Raw genomic sequence first — 19,837 nt, forward strand, 5'->3', positions numbered from 1 at the left:
ATATGTATGAAAGAGCCTGATAAGTCACACACTGTCAGTAGCAGCACTGAAGCTGTCCTTCCAAAAGCAAATATAAACAACACATTGTAAGAAGAGTTGAAATAAATAGACACACATGAGGTTTTTTTTATATTTGAATGTGATTTCTTTGTCTTTTTTGGACAATAGTTTGTAAAGCTTTGAGGTGGTTCTGTGAGAAAATCCCAACAGTGTCCGAAATACTCAAACCAGCACGTATTCACCAGCAACCGTGCCGCATGTAAAGTAACTTAAAAACCTTTATTCCCTATTCTGATGCTCAGTTTGAACCTCAGCAGGTCATCTTTACCATGTCTTCATTCCTAAATGTGTTGAGTTGCTACCATGTGATTGGCTGATTAGATATTTGCATTAAGGAGCAGTTGCCTAATAAAGTAGTGTGGTTTTACTGTACTATACAGTAGCATCGTGTGAGTAATGTTCTCGGTTCTTATGAGGTTTGTTTTCTGACAGAAAAGATAACACAACATGATATGTGTTGAGATTTCACATATCATGTTGCTTTTCTCAGTTTCAGTATTTCTATCATGTAAAATTCACTTAAATCCCTCACATTTTACTTTTGGGTCTGAACACTTCTGAACATTTACTAAAAAAATGAAATGTCTAAACATTAGATACAATCACCCTTAACAGATTTAGTGTTGATAGTTGGGGGGAAAGGATTGTTAGGGACAGTAACCAATTACCAAACAAATTACTACCCTTTAATTTTTTTTTAAGATTTCACACAATGTCTCTTAACTACTAAATAGTTTGTTTGAATTAAATATATCATAGGTAATAGCTTGGCCACATTGTTTAACATTGTGTGATTCATTTGTCGGTGCAGTAATTGTGTACATATTGAATATCCAAGTGTGTGCCTGTTTAAGCCGTAATCTTCCTAACGGGGCTGGTGAAGAATAATTTAGCCTTGGAATGGTTTGTATGCATTGTGGCTTGTATTGCTCTACAACTGTAAAATAGTGTTACAGATTTAATAGAGGTTGTTGCTTTAGGGTGATTATCTCGGGTTGGTGTTAGCAAACGGGAGAGAGTCGAAGAAAGACAAGAGAAAAGAGAGGGAGACTAACAAGTTGGAAAATGTTTGCTCAATTTTTGCATTTAATAGTATCTAATCAGCTTTGCTTACTGCTATTTCTAATATTAATGTAAATATACTGAGGTTTGTTAATCTAGCTTGCACTGATAATAACGTAGCTGCAAGCTAAATAAAACCGTTATTAGTCTGCACTTTCAGAAAAAGTTGCTAGACATTATAGTTATGCCTGTAGGTTTTTGGAAAGAGGCACATCAGGATGTGATTAAAGTACAGACAAAAGTATTGGATTAACTGTTTAGTAGTTACCGCTGTTTTAACAGTCTCCAATTTTCATTTTAAATAAAAGATTGTTTTTAATAGTTGATGAAAATCCTTTGCAGTCAATGACTGCCTGAAGTCTTGAACCCAAAGACATCACCAAATGCTGTGTTTACTTCCTTGAGATACTCTGCTAGGCCTTTACTATAGCCCCCTGTTGTTGCTGCTCATTTGTGCATCTGTTCTCTCTGCCTTCAGTTTTGTCCTCAGTAACTAAAAAGCATGCACATGCACAAAAATGCACAGTTGTGTTGAACTCCAGTAACCAACTTGGTTATTGAAGAATATACCATTCATTTGCCTGGAGAAAATTATATGTTGCTTTTATATGTGCTTTGGGTCATTATCATTGAAAATCAAATGGAAGTGGCTGAGTGTGAGCAGAGTACAGCCCTATACACTTCAGAATTCATCCTGCAACTTCAGTCGGCAGCCACATCGTCAAACACCTGTGACCACTTTAGCCACCCTTTAAGTTTTCCCTTTCCCTGATTTAATTTTTTTTAACATCCTGTCCAACATGTCTGCTATAACCTTCCTCTGGACATGTCTAAACTACATTAGTCTTGTCACTCTTACATTGTCTCCACACTGCTCAAACTGAGCTGTCCTTCTCTAATCCCTTCTCGTCACTCCTAACACGAATCTTATCATCTTCAACTCTGTCACCTCCAGCTTGGCTGCAGACACCTGACACTTGTCTGCACCCACTACACCCTGCCCGCACTCTTTTCGTCACCTTTCTTGTGCTGGCCCCAGGTGTTTAAACTTGTCTACCTTTCACCTACCACCTTACATCTTTACCATTTCATCTGCTTTCCTCATATTCACACACATGCCTTCTGTCTTGCTTCTGCTGACCTTCATTCCTCTTCTCTCCAGAGCATACCTCCACCTCTCCAGACTCTCTTCCACCTGCTCCCTACTCTCACTATAGATCACAATATTATTTACAAATATCACAGCCCACGGAGACTCCCGGACAAATTGACCTCATCTGTCAATTTGTCCATCAACAATGCAAACATGAAGGGGCTCAGAACCAATTAATGATTTAATCCCCCCACCTTGAACCCAATCTCAATCAATCAATCAAGGCTTTATTCGCCACATGCAGGTTGCCCTGCAGTGAAATGTGTCCTTCGCCCTGCTTCCAGCCAACCCAGGTGGCCTTGCATAGAATGGGAAACTTCTCCGTGATGTAATCCAATGTACGCTCAGAGGTCTTATTCTGAGTATTCACAGCAGCCGTAAGCTTCTCCAAGATCTTAACCATGCTGCACTCAGTCAGCCCATTCTGAGAAGTCGTGCCTACTACTTCATTCATGTCCTGCACCAACCTCGCATGCTTTTCTGCATATCCTTGGTAGCTTTGATTTCAAGCTCTAGTCAGCTGATGAAAATCCTTGTCTCCTTCCTTAGTGCCTAGCCTCATGTACAACACGCATTACAAGCTTTTTCCTTTGCCACCTCTCTCTTTGCAGTATAGCTAGCCTCCCAATACTCCTCTCTACTCTCTTCATCTCCCTGACTATCCCACTTTTTTTAAATTAACTGCTTCCTTTGAATAACTTCCCAGTACTTCCCCATTCCACCACAGATCTCCTCGTCTTCTTTCCTCTGTCCAGAGGATATGAAGACAGTCTCTTAGCAGTTTTTCTCACAACTGCAGCTATACACTTCCATTCATATTGTAACTCTTCCCTGTGCCACCGAGAGCCCATCTTAAGTCTTCCCTGAACTCTGCAACATTCTTCGACCTTATCCTCCACCATCTAATCCTTGCCTCTGCCTTCACTCAGTTCCTCTTCTTGATTTGCAAACTACCATTCGATTCTCCCCTGACACCACTTTGCAGTTTCCTATCTCTCCTTCCCACAAGATATAGTCCTCCTGTGTGCAGCTTCTCCCACTCTTATGTCACCTTATGTTCCTCCCTCTTTTTGAAGTATACATTAACCACAGCCATTTTTGCAAAACTCATCACCATCTGTCCTTTCTGCATTTCTCTCCTTAACCTACCCAAGACCTCCTCGTCACCTCTGTTCCCTTCACATGCATGTCCACTCAAGTCTGTTCCTTCATCCAACTTACTCCAGAATTCCTTTCTCTTCTGACATCCACATTGGAGGCAATACAACATCACCACATTCAACATAACCACTTCCTACAATATGTTCACCTCCACAACACGACTAACGCACTCTTCCTTCAAGATTACTTCCATTTCATTACGTTTCCTTCCTACGGTAGAAAAGTTTGAATCCATCTTTCATGCTCCTAGCCTTGACTCCCTTCCACCTGGTGTCCTGCACACACAGCACATCTAGTTTCTTTCCTATCAGCCAGCTCTAACCCTTAACTAGTTACAGTCTCTACACTTAAATTCCCTATACTCTCATCTCTACATTTATACCTTTTTATTCTTTCTCGTACCCTCTGAATACTCCTTCCAAATCTCCTCTTCCTCTGTCTTCACCTGTATGCAATTCTTCCCATTTATCCAGACTTGGGACCAGCACTAGGAGTACACTCAGTGGCGTGTCTAGAAAATTTTTGTTGGGGGGGCCAGGTAGGGGCACAGATTTGGAGAAGGGTGGCAGATGTAATTGGCAGATAATGTTTAAAAAAAATTCTACCAACCGTTAACCATAATTCAATAATCCTATAAACCTAATAACCGAATGCGCTTTTAACTCTTATTAGAATGAGATTTTAACCACTACGGTGCAAAGTTTTTAGATTCTGTGTTGATAAAGTACAAGAGATACAATCAGTGCTTTGTCAATGTTTACTCAGTATTCAAGGAATATTTGCATAGTATTTTTACTGACATATAGTGCACATATGTTTTGAGCAAAAACATTTTTGAATATTAAAATACGAACATTTGTAACAAACAATTGACAAATTAGCCAGTTCCAATGTAAAACTTTATCTGCCTGTTAAAAAAGAAGATCATCTTCTCACAAACTGGTGTTTGATTGTGAAACAGGAAAAAAGTGGGGAAACAACTGAAAAGACTAACATTTGAATAAAACCTGAAAGCAAGTAAATACTTTCTATGCTGCCTTATGGTAAACTTTGGTAATATTGATCAAGAGCAACACTGGCTGATGATGAAATACAGTCAGCTGGCATGGTGACACTGCCAGTATAACCTGCAGGGCTGGACTGGGACAGAAAATCGGGCATTTTGACTACAGACCGACCCACCAGGTGTTAAAGCCATAAAGACTTTGAATGAAAACAAATGCTGTTGTGACAGTGATGTACACTGTCTTGTTGGTATATGTATGATTTCTATACATTTTACATCAGATAAAAACTTTGGTTGTACGATTTAGATAATTATTTAATAAAAGCTAGGTATTTTAAATGAGAATAAGACAGAAAAGTATTTCTTTGTGCCCCCCTTTCCCTGTTAAAGCCCTACCTGCCCCCTGGCAAAACTTTGCTAGACCCGCCCCTGCACAGTTACCAGCTGTCAGCTACATAGAAAAGGATCCTGGTGTTATTTGTCTCTCAGAAACAGTTCATAACTTCCCTTCAACTCATTCCTGTCACCTAAAAGGTAAACCTGTTTCTCCATCACAGCTCTGATGGTTCAGTAAGGACATCTCCTGGTTTCATCTTCATGTTTCCCTCTCACCACATATCCAAACTGATATCATGACCAGCAGCTTTTACAGCTGTGGCTCCAGCAAACATCAGCTGATACTAGAAATTAATATTAAATAAATTCTAACAACAGCTGATCAAGCTTAAACGTGCTGCTGTTTTTTAGCGCGACATCCGCTGGTTTCCTCTTTCTGGCGCAAAGTGGGCGATAAACAAACAAGAGAGAAAAGCCGATCAGCTGATCATTGATCAGTTTCATGATTGAAGCAGCAACAGGAGAGGGAGGGGAGAGAATGAGAGAAGAAGAGGCAGCTGTGCAGCATAACGACAGAATAAATCCAGCTTTGTGTCTTTTTTTCATTATAGCTAAAGTTCGGGACAAACTGCGTCTCTTCTCAGCTCAATACGAAACACGTAATATTTTCTCTGAATGAGGGACCATTCCATTTTTTTCAAGGAGCCGTTGGCAACTCTACTAACCTTATGAATAAAATAAAGTTCACTATCAGTAACATCATAGCACCCACCCAGCTGTATAGAAACTCCGTCAAGCTGGCTAGAACGCAGTACGAGTTATTGCAACTGAGGGTAAAAAGTCAGCACAACGAAAATAAACTCCACCTAAACTTAGTTTATATCTGACCCAGATAGACTGCAGGTCATAACTTCTTACCTGAAGTTCAGTTCACCTGACACTCGGACTGGCGGCTGCTTCGGGTCTCTCCTCCTGCCTCCCCTTCCCTCATCCACCTGCTGGCCTCTGTGGAAGCTCCGCCATAGCCACCACCAAACAACGGAGTTATTTCTACACATCGACCTGCATCTGGCCAATCCACCACCTCTCATTGTTCATGCCATTACAAAAAAAATAAAAAATAAGTCACCGGGCATATGCCGGTATGCCCGATGGCCAGTCCAGCTATGTTAACCTGCAACCAAATCTGCAGCTCCATACAGCAATGTTACGACTTAGATTATATCTTATAACTCATAACTCTTATGTTAGCTGCCCTCAGTAGCATACTGTCTGAAATATTCGACGGCTGCAATAATTCTTTACGTGTTATTTTTTCCTTGGGATTCTAATTTCACCGAAGTTTACTAAACTCAACAAACTTAATATTACTTACCGGGACATTTATTCTGTCCTCATTTTCTTTCACCGAAAAATTGTTTCCTGCAGTGCTGTCTTTCGTGCTTGGCTCTCCTACCTTTGCTAACGTGATGCACATTGCGCAGAAGCCGATGCTGCATTCACTTACACTCGGATATCTGAGCTTCACCGTGAAAACATAATCGGACATTTGATATTTGATTGAATTTTATTGTTTTGCCTTTGGGGTGGCACCTGGGGTGGCCAGTCTGGTTGGGGGGGTGGCCTGTGCCCCCCCAGGCCACCCCGCTGGACACGCCACTGAGTACACTGGCTTCTGGCCCCCTTGGGACTCGGTTTAGCCCAACCCTGGATTAAGGTTATCACTCAAAAAATTGTCATTGTTGCATTTGATGTAATTCAGTGTGGAAATACCAGCAAAGGCCCACATTGTACCTCTTTTTCTGATAAACTACCTTTTTAATTATTTATTTATTGAATTTTATTTTTCTTACTTTTGGTACAGATGATGTGAAAAGCCCTTGACTTGTTGTGTGAATGCAATGTTTTAACTTCCCTTCTCACACACCAAACAAAATGGACAGAATTCAGAATGCTGCTATGTTGAAAGAATGCTTTGTTTCAAAGAAGATTCATCTGTGAAAAGTGTCTCTCACCTCTGTACTTTTCTTCCTTTTATCACTTTGGAGGGACCACTTCAGCCTGTTTCAAAACAGATTAGAGCGGTCAAACAGATGTCACGAGTACTAAACGCTACATAGCAGAAACCATTATTTTGCAGGTGATAACATTGTAAATTATAGGAAGTCAAACTACTATAAAACCTCAGTAAGAGAGTCAAAACAACTTTTGATGCTTTTAGAAATTATAATGTTCTCTAATATGTCTTTTCTATGTGTCTGCCATCGAACTATCTCAACTTAAATGGTAGATAAAGCGAATTTACCTTGGCCAGCCAACACTCATTACTTCTTTTGTCCTTCCTATCCAGTGCTACAGTATTTGTCTTGAGTCTCTTCCCACCCACTAAGCGCTCAAGAAGGAGGTAGATGTGATGATTACTTTTCAGCCCATGGTTCATACCTGGATGACACACTAGCAGTGCAGCCACATTCAGTTAAGCTAATGTCCTGTAAAATATTCTATTAATGCACTGCCACTATGCTCATTTTCTCTCTATTTACTCCTAATATTCTCTTTATTCTTTATTTATATCACCCTCTCGTTCAACCCAATCTTTCTTCTCTTCTGCTGTCTTTCTCATTTCCTTTTTCTCTAAATGTTCTTTGTGTTTCTTTTTTTTTCAGGCAATTCCCTCCTTCGTGCACACCCACACACACCGGCGGCTTCATATGGTTCTGCCCGTGTGCTTTAACACGTGGGTCAATTTAATCAGATGCTGCTGTGTGCTGTATTCAGTCTACTATAAAGTGAGGTCACTGTGAAAAGAGTCCATTTGCATTAGATGGTCTGTGGTATCAAATTAGACACAGTTATACAAGGTATAGGCACTATTTCTATCAGGCTTCTTCGCCTGTCTTGGTGAGGGTTTTTTTTTTTTAATTTTTGCTAGAAAGAAGCAGAAAAACCAGCAGAGAGATAGCCAGACGATGGTAAGGAATGAAAGCCCCCTAATGAATTCCATTTTCTATCCCATTTCTCATATAAAGAAACCAATTTCATTAAAGTTCCTCGTTTATATAAAATCAGCAAATCACAGCAAAGCATTTGACATGGTTTCCATGGTAGCACAGAAGGCCATGACCCAATTTTATGTCTGGCAGATCAGATATGAGATCGCTCAGTGCGTGTGTGTTTATGTTGTTGTGTGTGCAGACGGGTGTGTGCACACAGACGAGAAGTTTTCCAGCGAGCAAACACAATCCTGCTTGCTTCTCAACTTTCTAGGGTTCTCTTACACACATGAACATACACACAGTAGTTTGTAGGTGTAGAAGTTTTTGTAGTTTTTTATTCCTTTTTTTGTTTTTATCCATTTTGTCTCTTTTGTGTGGTGCATTGGTCATTTTGTCTTATAAAGTTGAGTTGCGTTGAGCACAGATGAACACAGATGTAATTGTTTACAAACAAAAGCACTTGTTTCTCAAATCTGATAGGCCAGATCAGGTCTGGTTCTCCTAGTATACCCTTGGGTGCTTAAGGCAGCAACAAAATTTACATTGTTGTTTCTGTTACAAAGGTTTTGCTTTTCATTTTATTTTTTTGTACCAACCTGGAGTTACAGAGATCTCCCCTAATCTGGCTTCTCCCCTTGTACTGTACCTGGCTGACCCATGTGACCCTAGGCCCCCGCCAGCATAGCTCTCAGGCTGATTGAACAACACACAAGGGTTGCGATCCTATATGTATGAAAAAATGATGCAACGACAGGGATTTTTATTTCAGATAAGGTACAGGTAGGAGTGGAGACTCATCGCTGTTTATGTTTCCTGTTGGAAATCAAGCTTGGCTGCGGTTGGCACAGATTTAGCATCATTCTGCAGCAGGGAATAGTATTTTCTTTTGATATGTTTGGAAGGAATGGATGTGATGTTAGCAACAGTAGACAGTTGTTTCCAGCCTGGGCACAGTTTGCATAAATATTCTTGTCCATTTGTGCAATAAAAGTGAAAATAATATCTGTACTTCTCAAATGTTAGAGCACTCCATGAGAAAAGGAAATCAGCTGATTGACAAGTCCAAATAAAAAATGGCACATTTATTTTTCAATCCTCCCAGCTTGCATTCTTGAATATCAGTATTATAGTTTAATTAGTACAGAAAACAATAAGTTAACCCCATGATTCAATAACTCATAGATCCACTTTCAGTAGCAATAACTTGAAGCATAATTTTCTATAAGATTTTCTCAGTCTTTTCAGTGTTTTGGAGCCACGTTGACTAGACTATAGCAGCACCTTGATCTTTTTCTTTTTCTTTTATAGATTTGCTGCTGTGCTCTGGATTATTATCCTGTTGTCTGACCTAATTTAGGTCAAGCTGTAAGACGGATGGTACATTTCACTCTACGATTATTTCGCGTACAAAGGATTTCGTGGTTGATAACTCCAAGGTGCAAAGGTCCCGTGGCTTAAAAACAAGCGTAAATGATCATCTGTCCACCGCTGTGTTTAACAGTTGGTATGAAGTATTTGTGCTGATATTTGACATTTTAATTGTTGTGTGTTATTGTCCAATATCTCCATTTTGGTCCCATCTGTTGAAAGAATGTTGTTCCCGAACTCTTGTGGTTTGTTCAGATACAACTTTGCAAACCTAAACAACGTCACCATGTTTCTCTTAGAGATATGTCACCTTCTCCTGGTAATCATTCCAAACAAGACATATTTGTTCTTTTTTATTATTTATTTATTTTTATTGTGATACCATGAACATTTAACATGCTAACCAAGGCCTATAGAGCGTGAGCTGTAGCTCTTTGTTTTTCTGAAGTTTTTCTGAGAGTAGCATGGTTTGACCTTGAATTCAATTTGCCGGAACGTCGACTGCAGGAAAGATTGTGGCATTGTGATAATGCACACCTGAATGCTCCAGATCAGCAGACTGTAAAAACTTCTACTTTTATAGAGGTGGTGACATTTGCTCAATTAATCAAGTGCATTTGAGTGACGAAACACAGGAAGCTCTGAAGGCGACTCGAGATACTTCTCCTGGCCTTAGCCGTTGGCTCTCCATCTGCAGCGTACGCTTCTATTGGGGTGAAAGGGAGACAGGTCCCCACATGTTCTTCACGCCACACTGTGCCATCTTTCGCTGTCTCAGTCCCCAAACAAGGTCTCTTTTTCGGTGGAGAAGCAGTCTCCTCATCTGCAGTGTGAACAAATTCAAATTGTGAGCAAAATGGGAAGGTCAAACAAAATCACAAATGCATGCATAGATACTAATTATAATTCCAGTATCTCCTCCTCTGTATCAGAATAATGTCTGAAATATCTTACTTACTAACTACATCCACTTACTTGTTTGAAATGAAAAAGGAAATAACATGAAATGAAACTAACCGGAAGACTGATCAGACAGCTCTGAGTCCGAATCCGGCTGAACTGCTAGGTCTTCTCCATCCGAGTCACAAGGGTCGACTTCCGTCAGGATCATTTCCAAGGCCTGCTGAGTGGTGAGTCTTCTCTGCATTTTCTTTCCTTGGAGAGGAGGTCCGTACACCAGAGGATTCTTCAGGGCGATGAATTTTCTTTCCTTGGAGAGGATTCTTCAATGAAGATTCTTCAATGAAGGAGTAGGCTAAGTGCAGTGTATATATACCCTTCGGACACAACCCTCCACACCTAGCCGGTCACACCCCAGGTCAAACACAGATGCAAAAAAAATCAGGCCACTGTGCGATGTGTTCACTGCTACAGGTACACATGTGGTAAATGCAGACGACAGATACCGTGGCAGTGCCAGGATTGTGAGTGATTGCTGAAAATGTTGAAATGTACTCACTCACTTTTTATCATTATTTGTAAATATGTGTACAAATGGTTGGTTTTTTGTACTGTTTTCATCAATAAATGTCAGCAACAAAGGACATACAAAGGACATGTGTTGATTTCTCCCTAAGATGGCAAACTGAAACACTCCACTCCCAAACCCCCTCAATCACTCACCCCCACTCCCCTCCCTCCAGAATTCCTAGGTAACGACCTAATATACATATGAATGACTCCAGCATTTGACTGACTGCTCTCCGGCTTTTAAAGGTAGAAACGCAAAATGATGACTCCGCAGGGGTCTAAGGTAGAAAACCAAAATGACTGCTCTCCGGGGGTCTAAGTGTATAACACTGAAAAGAAGGGCTAAACCTGAAGATCACTGTGGTTTTCTCGAAGCCTCCCATCCTTTTGTCTGAGCAGTAAACTGTCAGCAACATTAGCAGCTGCTTAAAAAAGACTTGTGCTCAAAACCAAGCATTGTTTTTTTCCCCCATATGTACAAAAGAAAAAGTATTCACCATTACACGCTACAGCAAATCATGTGATGCCAGTCCTTTCACCCCCTTATGTGCCTGTCTTGCAATTCTGGAATGACGGAAATGATTGGGCTTGTTCTTATTCTTTCTCACCCTTCTCTCCTTCCTCTACATCCTTTTCCTCTTAAACCTTGTTTGTGGTTAGTGCATTGGTTGCTGCCAACTGCAAATTCATCATGGCCATGTGACAATTTACATTGGCACTTGAGTATCACTACACTGAATAAATAGGGGCCACAGTTTAGAAAAAACTAATTCTGTGTGAGCACTGATTGACGAATAGAAGAAACAGGTAGCAAGCATTAAAGGATTGCAGTTTGCTTTTTTTCTTGTGTTTACTTTTTTAGTTTTTCTCTAAACTTATCTTTTCAAGCTGTTGCAGCACCTTCATCTCTGTAATCTGGGACTCTCTGAGCTCCTGCACTGATATATTACTGAAATGATGCTAAAGATTGACCTTCTTTTACACTCATGTCTCCAACCGGACCGCATATGTGAAGTTACGAAAACTGAGTGGTGCACAGCAAGTTACGCCTCATTAGGCTCATGCCGTTGTTCACAAGGGCAACAGCGGCTTGTAATGCAACCTAAAGTAAGTCACTTCCGTAATCACTTTATATATTTCTGTATTGCAGTAACAAATTTAATTGCTCTACTAAATTTAGCAATCACTTTATAATTTCAGTCATATGACAAAGAAAGTTTTCACATGACCATAAATAGATCTACAAAAGACTAAGTGCACCTTTATCACTTCCACAGGAATTAAGAGGGTAAATAGTAGCCAGGTGCTGTTAAGGAGGTGGTTCATAGAGAGGGTTATCTTAGCCTCCTGAGCAATCAATTTGAAGACACTCTAAAGTTTTTTTTTATCTTTCTCTAATGAGCTGCAAAGAAAACTTTAGATCCCTAGGCAACTTTAACTGCATTTTTTTACTGTTGGCCACAAGCAATTATAAAGCAATTTTTACAAGGCTTAGGTGCCTGAAAATAGCACCTAAGCCTTGTACTTGTTGACCTTATATTAAAGTTACAGATAAACGACGCAAACTTTGTATTTTTAGGTCTTTTTTAACAAGCAAAGTAGTCTGTTCATTTAATGGAACATGAAATGGTAGTGATATGTTAGTACCTGTTGGCCAAAAGATTTTAAATGCTCACACACATATATTGTTTTCTTTTTTTAAATACCGTACTTTGTTTTCTACCACACATGCTCACACCCACTACTCTTTTGGCTAGTTGCAGCTGTGTTGCTGTACAGTTTGTCCATTCTGTTTTTCATCCCTTCATATTTTTCTAACATAATACTTCGATCATCTTGGTAAAATATGCTGTTCTACTGCCAGAAGACCTGTCAGTGTTTGTGGCTGACCTTTCTCATGTGAGCACACTCCTTGGGTTTACTTTTCGAGCTAATAACCACCTTCGTGTAACTGCTCAGCATGATTTCCTGTTGTTTGGGCGAGTTGGACTTGGTTCGTAGCGCAGAGCCCTGGTCGTTATGTACCATCATCTGTTGAAAGGGCAGATGCCAAGTGAGATGTGTTATTAGTCTGGTAATGGGTCACTTGCATTTTGCTGGAGCTGTACAAATGGAGTCAAGCGGATACATTGTGATTCATTTTTTTTATGTAGTTGTTTTTTTCCACTTTTATTTATTTATTTTTTAATTTTTTGTCTCCTCTCTGTTTAAATATTTCCCGTAAACTAAAACAGGTCCTTTATGGTTAACGACATGAGAACATCAGCAAATATAACAAGGAGCACATTAGACCAACGCTCAAGTTATTCATCACAAGTTCACCACTAATACAAACATCCCTGTTTGATTTTCATTGACAGTTTCACCCACAAACAACAAATAACAGCACATTTTGTGACATTTCCAAGTTTATCATTTCTCATGTAATGTGCCTTCTCAGACCTCATGGCTTAATTTTTGTTTTTGCAGATAATATGCCCAGCTTAAATGTCTACAGCTCACTGATACCATTTAAATGGTCTTTTCTTCCTGTTCGTACTGTATTTCTCTCTTTGTTTTTGCTTTCCAGTAGTTGTCTAATTCCCAAATTACTTCACCACCCACCGATGATTGTATTAAATTAATCGAGTTTATTTCATTTTGCCATCTGTCTTAAAATGTTTACTTTTTAAAAATATTTCGATGTTTTTCTTTAATTAATTCCAGGCTGAGAAAAGCAATTAAATCATTAAAACATTTGTTGTTTTCTTGTTTCTTCCTGAAGTCTGTCTGTTATGTTTTGCGTTCGCAGACATTCTTCAGTATTCCAGGTATAGTTATAGCAGAAGGAAGCAGAGTAGCCCCACTAAATGCCTTTTTTTCCCCCCCTCATGTCGCTCTCTTCCTCTCTGGCTCTATGTTGTTCTCCACGTAATTGCCCTTGACTTTGTCTACATCCGGCATATAATTTCCAGGTATATATTTAATTGAGAACATGAAGAAAAACTGAGGGTTCCGTCTGAATTGTTCCTGCTTCCTTTTCATTTATTAATCATTTTGGACCAAACGGTTTCTCTGTCTGTTTCTGTTTAACTCCAGAGGTAATTGAATTCTACTTTTTACATCCTGAAGCTCTGGACGCTGCGTCTGTCTCTCGAGCCAAAGGATTATTAAACCTGCTTTTATTTTATTTCAGGAACATTGTTGGTGGACAACATGCACATCAACGGCGTGGCTGAAGGTCCGGATCGAACCATCTCTCTGTCCCTGAGGGACAACAACGATCGCTGGGTCATTCTTGACCCTTCCAAACAAGCCCTTTACCTAAATAGCACGGGACGGGTTCTGGACAGAGATGTAAGATTTATTCTAGCTTTTCTTCAGTCGCGTTCACTCATTGTGCTGTATGCCAAACTAAAAGTAAAATTGCTGCTTCAGCAAATGCAGTTTTTGCTCCTAGTTTTTCTTTATTTCGATTGACCCCAGGAGACATAAACAATGGAAGTACATTTACATATCTACAGCTCTTATATATTTATTTTTACATGTTTTTTACTTTAGCCATCATGTGCTGTTGTGAGAAATTTAGCAGGTTTTAGCTCTTTTTGCCTCTGAGTAAACATTCATCATCCTGTTCTAAAGTAATCCAGCGCTTGTTTTTGACTGTGTGATTTGGCACAAAAAGTAAATACAATACACAAAGTCTTTGTGTAGTCCTTTTTTGTAACATCTTTTTTTCCCTCAAGATAAATATACTTGATTTAAAATTGCACATTTAACATTTTAAGAACCTCTTTCTCCTCCTGTGTTTCCTCTTTTCCAGCCCCCCTCGTACATTCACTCCATCGTGGTTCAGGTTCAGTGTACCAATGAGCTGATAGGCACTGTGATTTTACACGAGGTCCGCATCGTTGTTCGAGACCGCAACGACAACGCGCCCCGTTTCCAGCAGCCCAGATACTACGTCGCCGTGAATGAGGTAAAAACCCAGTCGCACACAAAAACGTGCGCCATCTCTGTCTGTGAAGAAAAGATAAGTCAAAAGAAAGAAATAAAGCAATAAAGCCATTCATTAAACCGACCTGCACAGCTGCTGCTGTTGTGAAAGTATTAATCAAAGTCATCGATTTGAGTTTGAGAGCCGAGTGTGTTTGTAGGGGGGCTGCAGCTCACTCATACATGAATACAACATATCAAGTGTACTGTACACTAAGCCTTTCCACTGCTGCTCTTTCAGTCATGCCCTTTTATATATTCTATAGAGAAAATGCAGCAGTGCACATCGTCTGGCTTTTTGTGTGCGTTTTTGCTGTCATACCAAAGTTGAAGGGCAAGGTAGTGAACAGTAATGAAAAAAAATCTCAGTTCTTGGGCAGCTATATGAGCGATCTATATCTGTTATTCTGGGGTTTCCAAAATAATCTTTATGATGCCAATCCCACAGTTAGTTTGTTCTCCAGAGTCTGTAGAAGCAAAAATATAACTAGAGGAGGTTCAAACTTAAGCTGGACAAGGATACATGTAGCCGGCTGCCAGCACAGTCCTAGCAGTCCCGGTAGAATATCTCATTATACAGTCTTCCACAGCCTGTCCAACTCAATCTGTCTTCTCAGTCTCTCCCTTTCTTTCTCTTGGCCTCTCCTCTGTTTTTGCAGAACACCTCTCCCTCCCTCCCTGGCTCTCACACATATACACACTCACATGCCCCCTCACCACTCCCACCTCTTCATTATGTCACCTTTTCTCAACCTTTCCCACCTTTTCGTTGCCACACTATATAAATTTCTGGTTGTCGCCGATTCTTGTCCCCACCCCATCACCTCCCACGCATTTCCACTTCCTCATTACTCCTACTATAATAGTTTCCTCCATTCACTACCAAGGTTCACAATACAATTAAGAAGATGCACTGTAAAAAAAAATATGATCCCTGTGGAAGGCCAAGATAAATTTATTCTATTTTGCGGTAGTAAGTTAAAAAATGAAAACATTAATTCAGATGTAGGTAGTAATTTAAAAGTAGTAGCACATTTATTGGGATCTGAGTGGAAGTGGGCTCATTAGGTGGTCAGCTATTTTCTAATTCACTTCTATTGGCCCCAGAACTCAGACAAAAGCAGTAAATTTGAAATCAAAAGGTGTTCATCCACTTTCATCTGAAATCTTATAATCTAGTCTTCTTCTTTGCTGTCTATTTCTAAGAAATACTGACTACAAGCAAGTGAGTCAGACTTATAAGACAGACAGATGATATATGGTTATTTATAAGGATGTCTAGGACACAATTTATGAGTTCAGTGAGTATTTTTTCTGAGTACAAGGTGATCACTGTGGCTGATTTCATGAGCTGGCACCGGTGCTTGAGTCTGGAGTTGCTTCATTACAGCTGTATCCAGAAGTGGCAAAGTGACAGCATGAGACATTCTGAAGACCATTGTGAGATCAGTGGGAGGCAAAGATAACCCTGTTGAGGGAAATGATGTAACAAATCACTGGTGCAACAGCTAAATTAAAGTTAATCGCGGATGCTTCCAGTGCTGTCTGGAGATTAAACTTCTGCTTTGACACGTAATCACAGATCCCTTGGCACATGGATCGAAAAATATAGCACAGCGATACATATATTGGCAAAGTTCGTCTCTTCTATGCACGGTGGCAAGTGTGCCTCTTCCACCCTAAAAATTTCTCTTAGAAAAATGAAATCAAAATGAATGGCGTTCTTTTTGAATGCCTTATCTGTTCTCTGTATGAAAGCAAGCTATCTTTTTCTGACTGTGACATTGAATTTAAAGGAAAATACTGGCTCACAGATCAGTGAGTTTTTGTAAACAACTGCAACAACAAGCTATTTTACAGTATTGTACAAAATCTTTAGCTGCCACTCGTTATTTAAATATTTTGGTGGGAAAATGGGAAGTACATGTAGTTATTTACTGAAACATGCAAACATGCAGTGCATAAGTACACAGTATATGAGGACGATGAGTTTAAAGGAGCTTTAAGGTGAATATTTAGTATGACCACCTTTATTTTTCAACAAGTCTGAACTCGATTAGAGAAGCTTTTTTGTCATTTCTTAGTCTTAGTCCTCAGGAATAGTTCTCCGGGCATCTTGAGGGACATTCAGAGCTCTTCTTTGGATGTTGGCTGCCTTTTGTCCTGTTCTCTGTCAAGATGATCCACACTGCTGCAATAATGTTGTTGTCCGAGCATCTCTCAGGTCCTGTGTCAGGTCTTTTTTTCCCCCCGTTTCTGTGTTTTCCTATTTCTCAAGGACATGACTTTCAGATGCTGCTTATCTGCATGACTTTTTTAAGCCTGTCACGTCTTCTTTTGTCTTCCATTAGTCCAGTTTGCTCAGTCTTTTTTAAGGACACTGCACACCATGTGAAGATACCACCATGACAAGTTTTAAACAATTTGGGAATCCTGTTGGTGGTGAAAAATCCTATTTTATGTTTGTCAAACTGTTTCTCTTTGGCAATTTTTCAAGCCTGATTTGACCCTGATTTGACATATGGCAATGTCATGCCATATACTTACTAAATAAAATATATTAAGTTTTGATAATGTAATATATTACTCAGATGGATGTTTAGTAAATAAGATTCTCCATGATGCTGCTCTCCCATGTTTAAGGGGATTTGTCCAGCTTTGCTCTCAGTAAATGAGCGTAAGCAAGGCACCAGTTTGCGCAGTCAGCTTTGTCCTATAAATCAATTAAAACTTGTAATATGCTTAAAAACAATTTGAACACTGGTGCAAGTTAATGTAGTTTCTCTCTGGATTTGAAACAACAGATTTTGACTGAGTCTTGTGAGCATCAGTTTGTGATTCTTAGTTTATGATAACTTTTTCTTTTTTTGTGTAATTATTGATTAACATTTTGATTTGTGTGGCTTTCCCTTTGCTACCATACGTGCAGGTATTTGAGTTTGTGTATGTGTCTCTTCTGATAGACTTGAACTGGATCTCACTGTGTTTTAACCGATCCAGGGACTGCAGATGGAAATGAGCTCGTACCTAAATGTGCTACAAAGCATATTTTCTCTTTTTGTTCATCTAAATTGAAATAAACAAACAAACAAACAAACAGCACAGTGTTGGTTGTTGCACTAAAGGTGTATAGAGAAAAATATTAAAACTCTCTTTTTCTGTTGTGTTTTCAGCTGACTCCAGTTGGAACGACTATCTTTTCTGGTTTCTCAGGAAACAATGGAGCAACAGACATTGATGACGGTCCAAATGGACAGATAGAGTACACCATCCAGTACAATCCGAGAGATCCGGTAGGTCATCCACTTGCCCACTGATCTCTGTCAACATGGTGTAGCATGGGTATATGTTCACTAGAGACCAAGCAGCAAAGCTGCATAAGCAGTTTTAGTGCTTCTGCCTCTTTATTCTTCCTCTTTCTTCTCTTTGACAATAGAGTATAAAGCAGTACTGATTTAAATTTTGATTGAGATCACAGTTGAGCACTGTTTACTTTTTCTTCTTGCCAAAACTGATCTTAGAAATCATATTTTTTAACAATCTGCTCCAGTTTCTAAAAACAAGTTACAAATTGGTTTCCTAATGCACACCAGCAAAATTAAGCAAAAGACAACCAACATCCAGAAAGGAGCACTTACAATTCCCTATTTACATCTTTATATAAAATATACATTATAGCAACATTAATGTAATAAACAATAAAAAAAATATTAGAAATTTTCATTTGATGCTCAAAAACAGTAGCCTATTACATTAGATTCTCCTTGTGCTTTACTTTCATCTCAGCCATAATTAATGTTAAAGGCTGTTTGGAGTAAATTACTTTTCACTGTCTCAGGGTTTAACTGAGCTACCTGAGTTCAGTAGCAGACTGACTAAAGGCATTTACTGTTCTAAGATTAGTGATCATTGCTAAAGACTGCACAATTAATCTTCTTCATAAAGTCAGCTGTAGCACCGTTTCTTATCTCTTTAAATGTTCACATCAGTGTTAATTTTGACACCAAATTTGTTTTAAGGAGTCTTTTGACTTAAACATCATTTAGTTTTAGTTATAATTTAGGCATCCTAATTCTTTTATTTTTAGTCTACTTTCATTCGAAGTTGATTTAATTGACCGAAAGGTTTTGTGTAAAAGTTTCTCTGTGCCAGTGAGAGCTGCTAAATGTGTCAGTAGAGGATGTCAACTCATCTCCTCCTTGTGTGTTGACATTTTGTTACGTTTTCATGAGAAACAGGGAGCTCATACCTAGGGCTGGGCGACATAATCATGAGTTTGTCCACGTAAGATGGTTAAAATGGCTTTATCGTAACCACTGAGTATAAATTGACATGTAAATACTGAGCAGTCGCCATGAGTTTTTCTTTTATCCTACGCACTGTGAATGCATCATTAATTCCGCCATCCCAGAAAATTTTCTACCTGACACAATGCTGAGCATGCGTGTTTATCTACTACCAGTAAAATATGGTGACAGGAGGAGTTTTGGGTAAGCGAGACTCGCTGGATTTCACATGGAGCTTGCAGAACAAGATGCAGTAATTTGAGTAGTTTGCAAAATATGCCGCAAAACTATTGCCGCAAAAGGTAGCAGTAGCATGAAATATTCCGCCAGCTGAAAGTGCAAAATTAAGACTTTTAAACTCTGCACTAATTATTTTACAATTTTTATATGTTATAAGCACAAAAGAGCACCTTTTTAATTTGAATTGTTTTATTTTGTGTCGTCAATTCTTGCTTCATGTACTTTTTTGTTGCTATTATCTTTTTTTTGTTGAAGGCCTAGTGTTGACCACAGAAAGAGACTTACTGTGACAGTAACCTCTGTGTCAACTGATGGTTAAAATGGTTTAAATAAAACATTTCAATTCATTCAGATTTTTGTTGTTGTTGTTGTTTTCAAAATGGAAAAATAATGAATAGTTAATTTGGATTTAAACATTTGGTGATATATTGTGTATTATGATATAGCCCCCCAAAAAATATCACAATATCAGATTTTCCTCAAATCTCCCAGCCCTACTCCTACCCTGTTTGTTGTAGACAGATCAAATTGTAGTGCACTTAGTGCACAAGAAGATTCTTCTGATTGGATGACTTCTGAATGCATCCTGCCTCACTATAAAACTTAATTAATTCTGATTTGAACTTGTCTCTCCATAATATTGTCATCTCATTTTTGTCCTCACGCATTTATTTAATTGTCTTGTTTTCATCAGAAAAAAGGTCTTTGACACAAACTAGTCAAA

At 39.1% G+C, this 19,837-nt stretch overlaps 1 protein-coding gene across 1 annotated transcript in view; it reads left to right on the forward strand.

Moving 5' to 3' along the window:
- The window catches only part of LOC147323344 (protocadherin-15-like), a 233,088-nt gene that overhangs the window by 53,088 nt on the left and 160,163 nt on the right, over window positions 1-19,837 (forward strand). The window contains exons 5-7 of the mRNA XM_086303646.1: window positions 13,788-13,948; window positions 14,415-14,570; window positions 17,761-17,880. Coding sequence (XP_086159772.1) covers window positions 13,788-13,948; window positions 14,415-14,570; window positions 17,761-17,880 — 437 coding nt within the window. The remainder of the gene's footprint in view (window positions 1-13,787; window positions 13,949-14,414; window positions 14,571-17,760; window positions 17,881-19,837) is intronic.

This window comes from Aulonocara sp. 'chitande type north' Nkhata Bay, linkage group LG8 (genome assembly GCF_057382095.1).
Source record: "Aulonocara sp. 'chitande type north' Nkhata Bay isolate Kocher_YH1m ecotype deep benthic linkage group LG8, A_spYH_male_GT1.1, whole genome shotgun sequence".
NCBI lineage: Eukaryota > Metazoa > Chordata > Actinopteri > Cichliformes > Cichlidae > Aulonocara > Aulonocara sp. 'chitande type north' Nkhata Bay.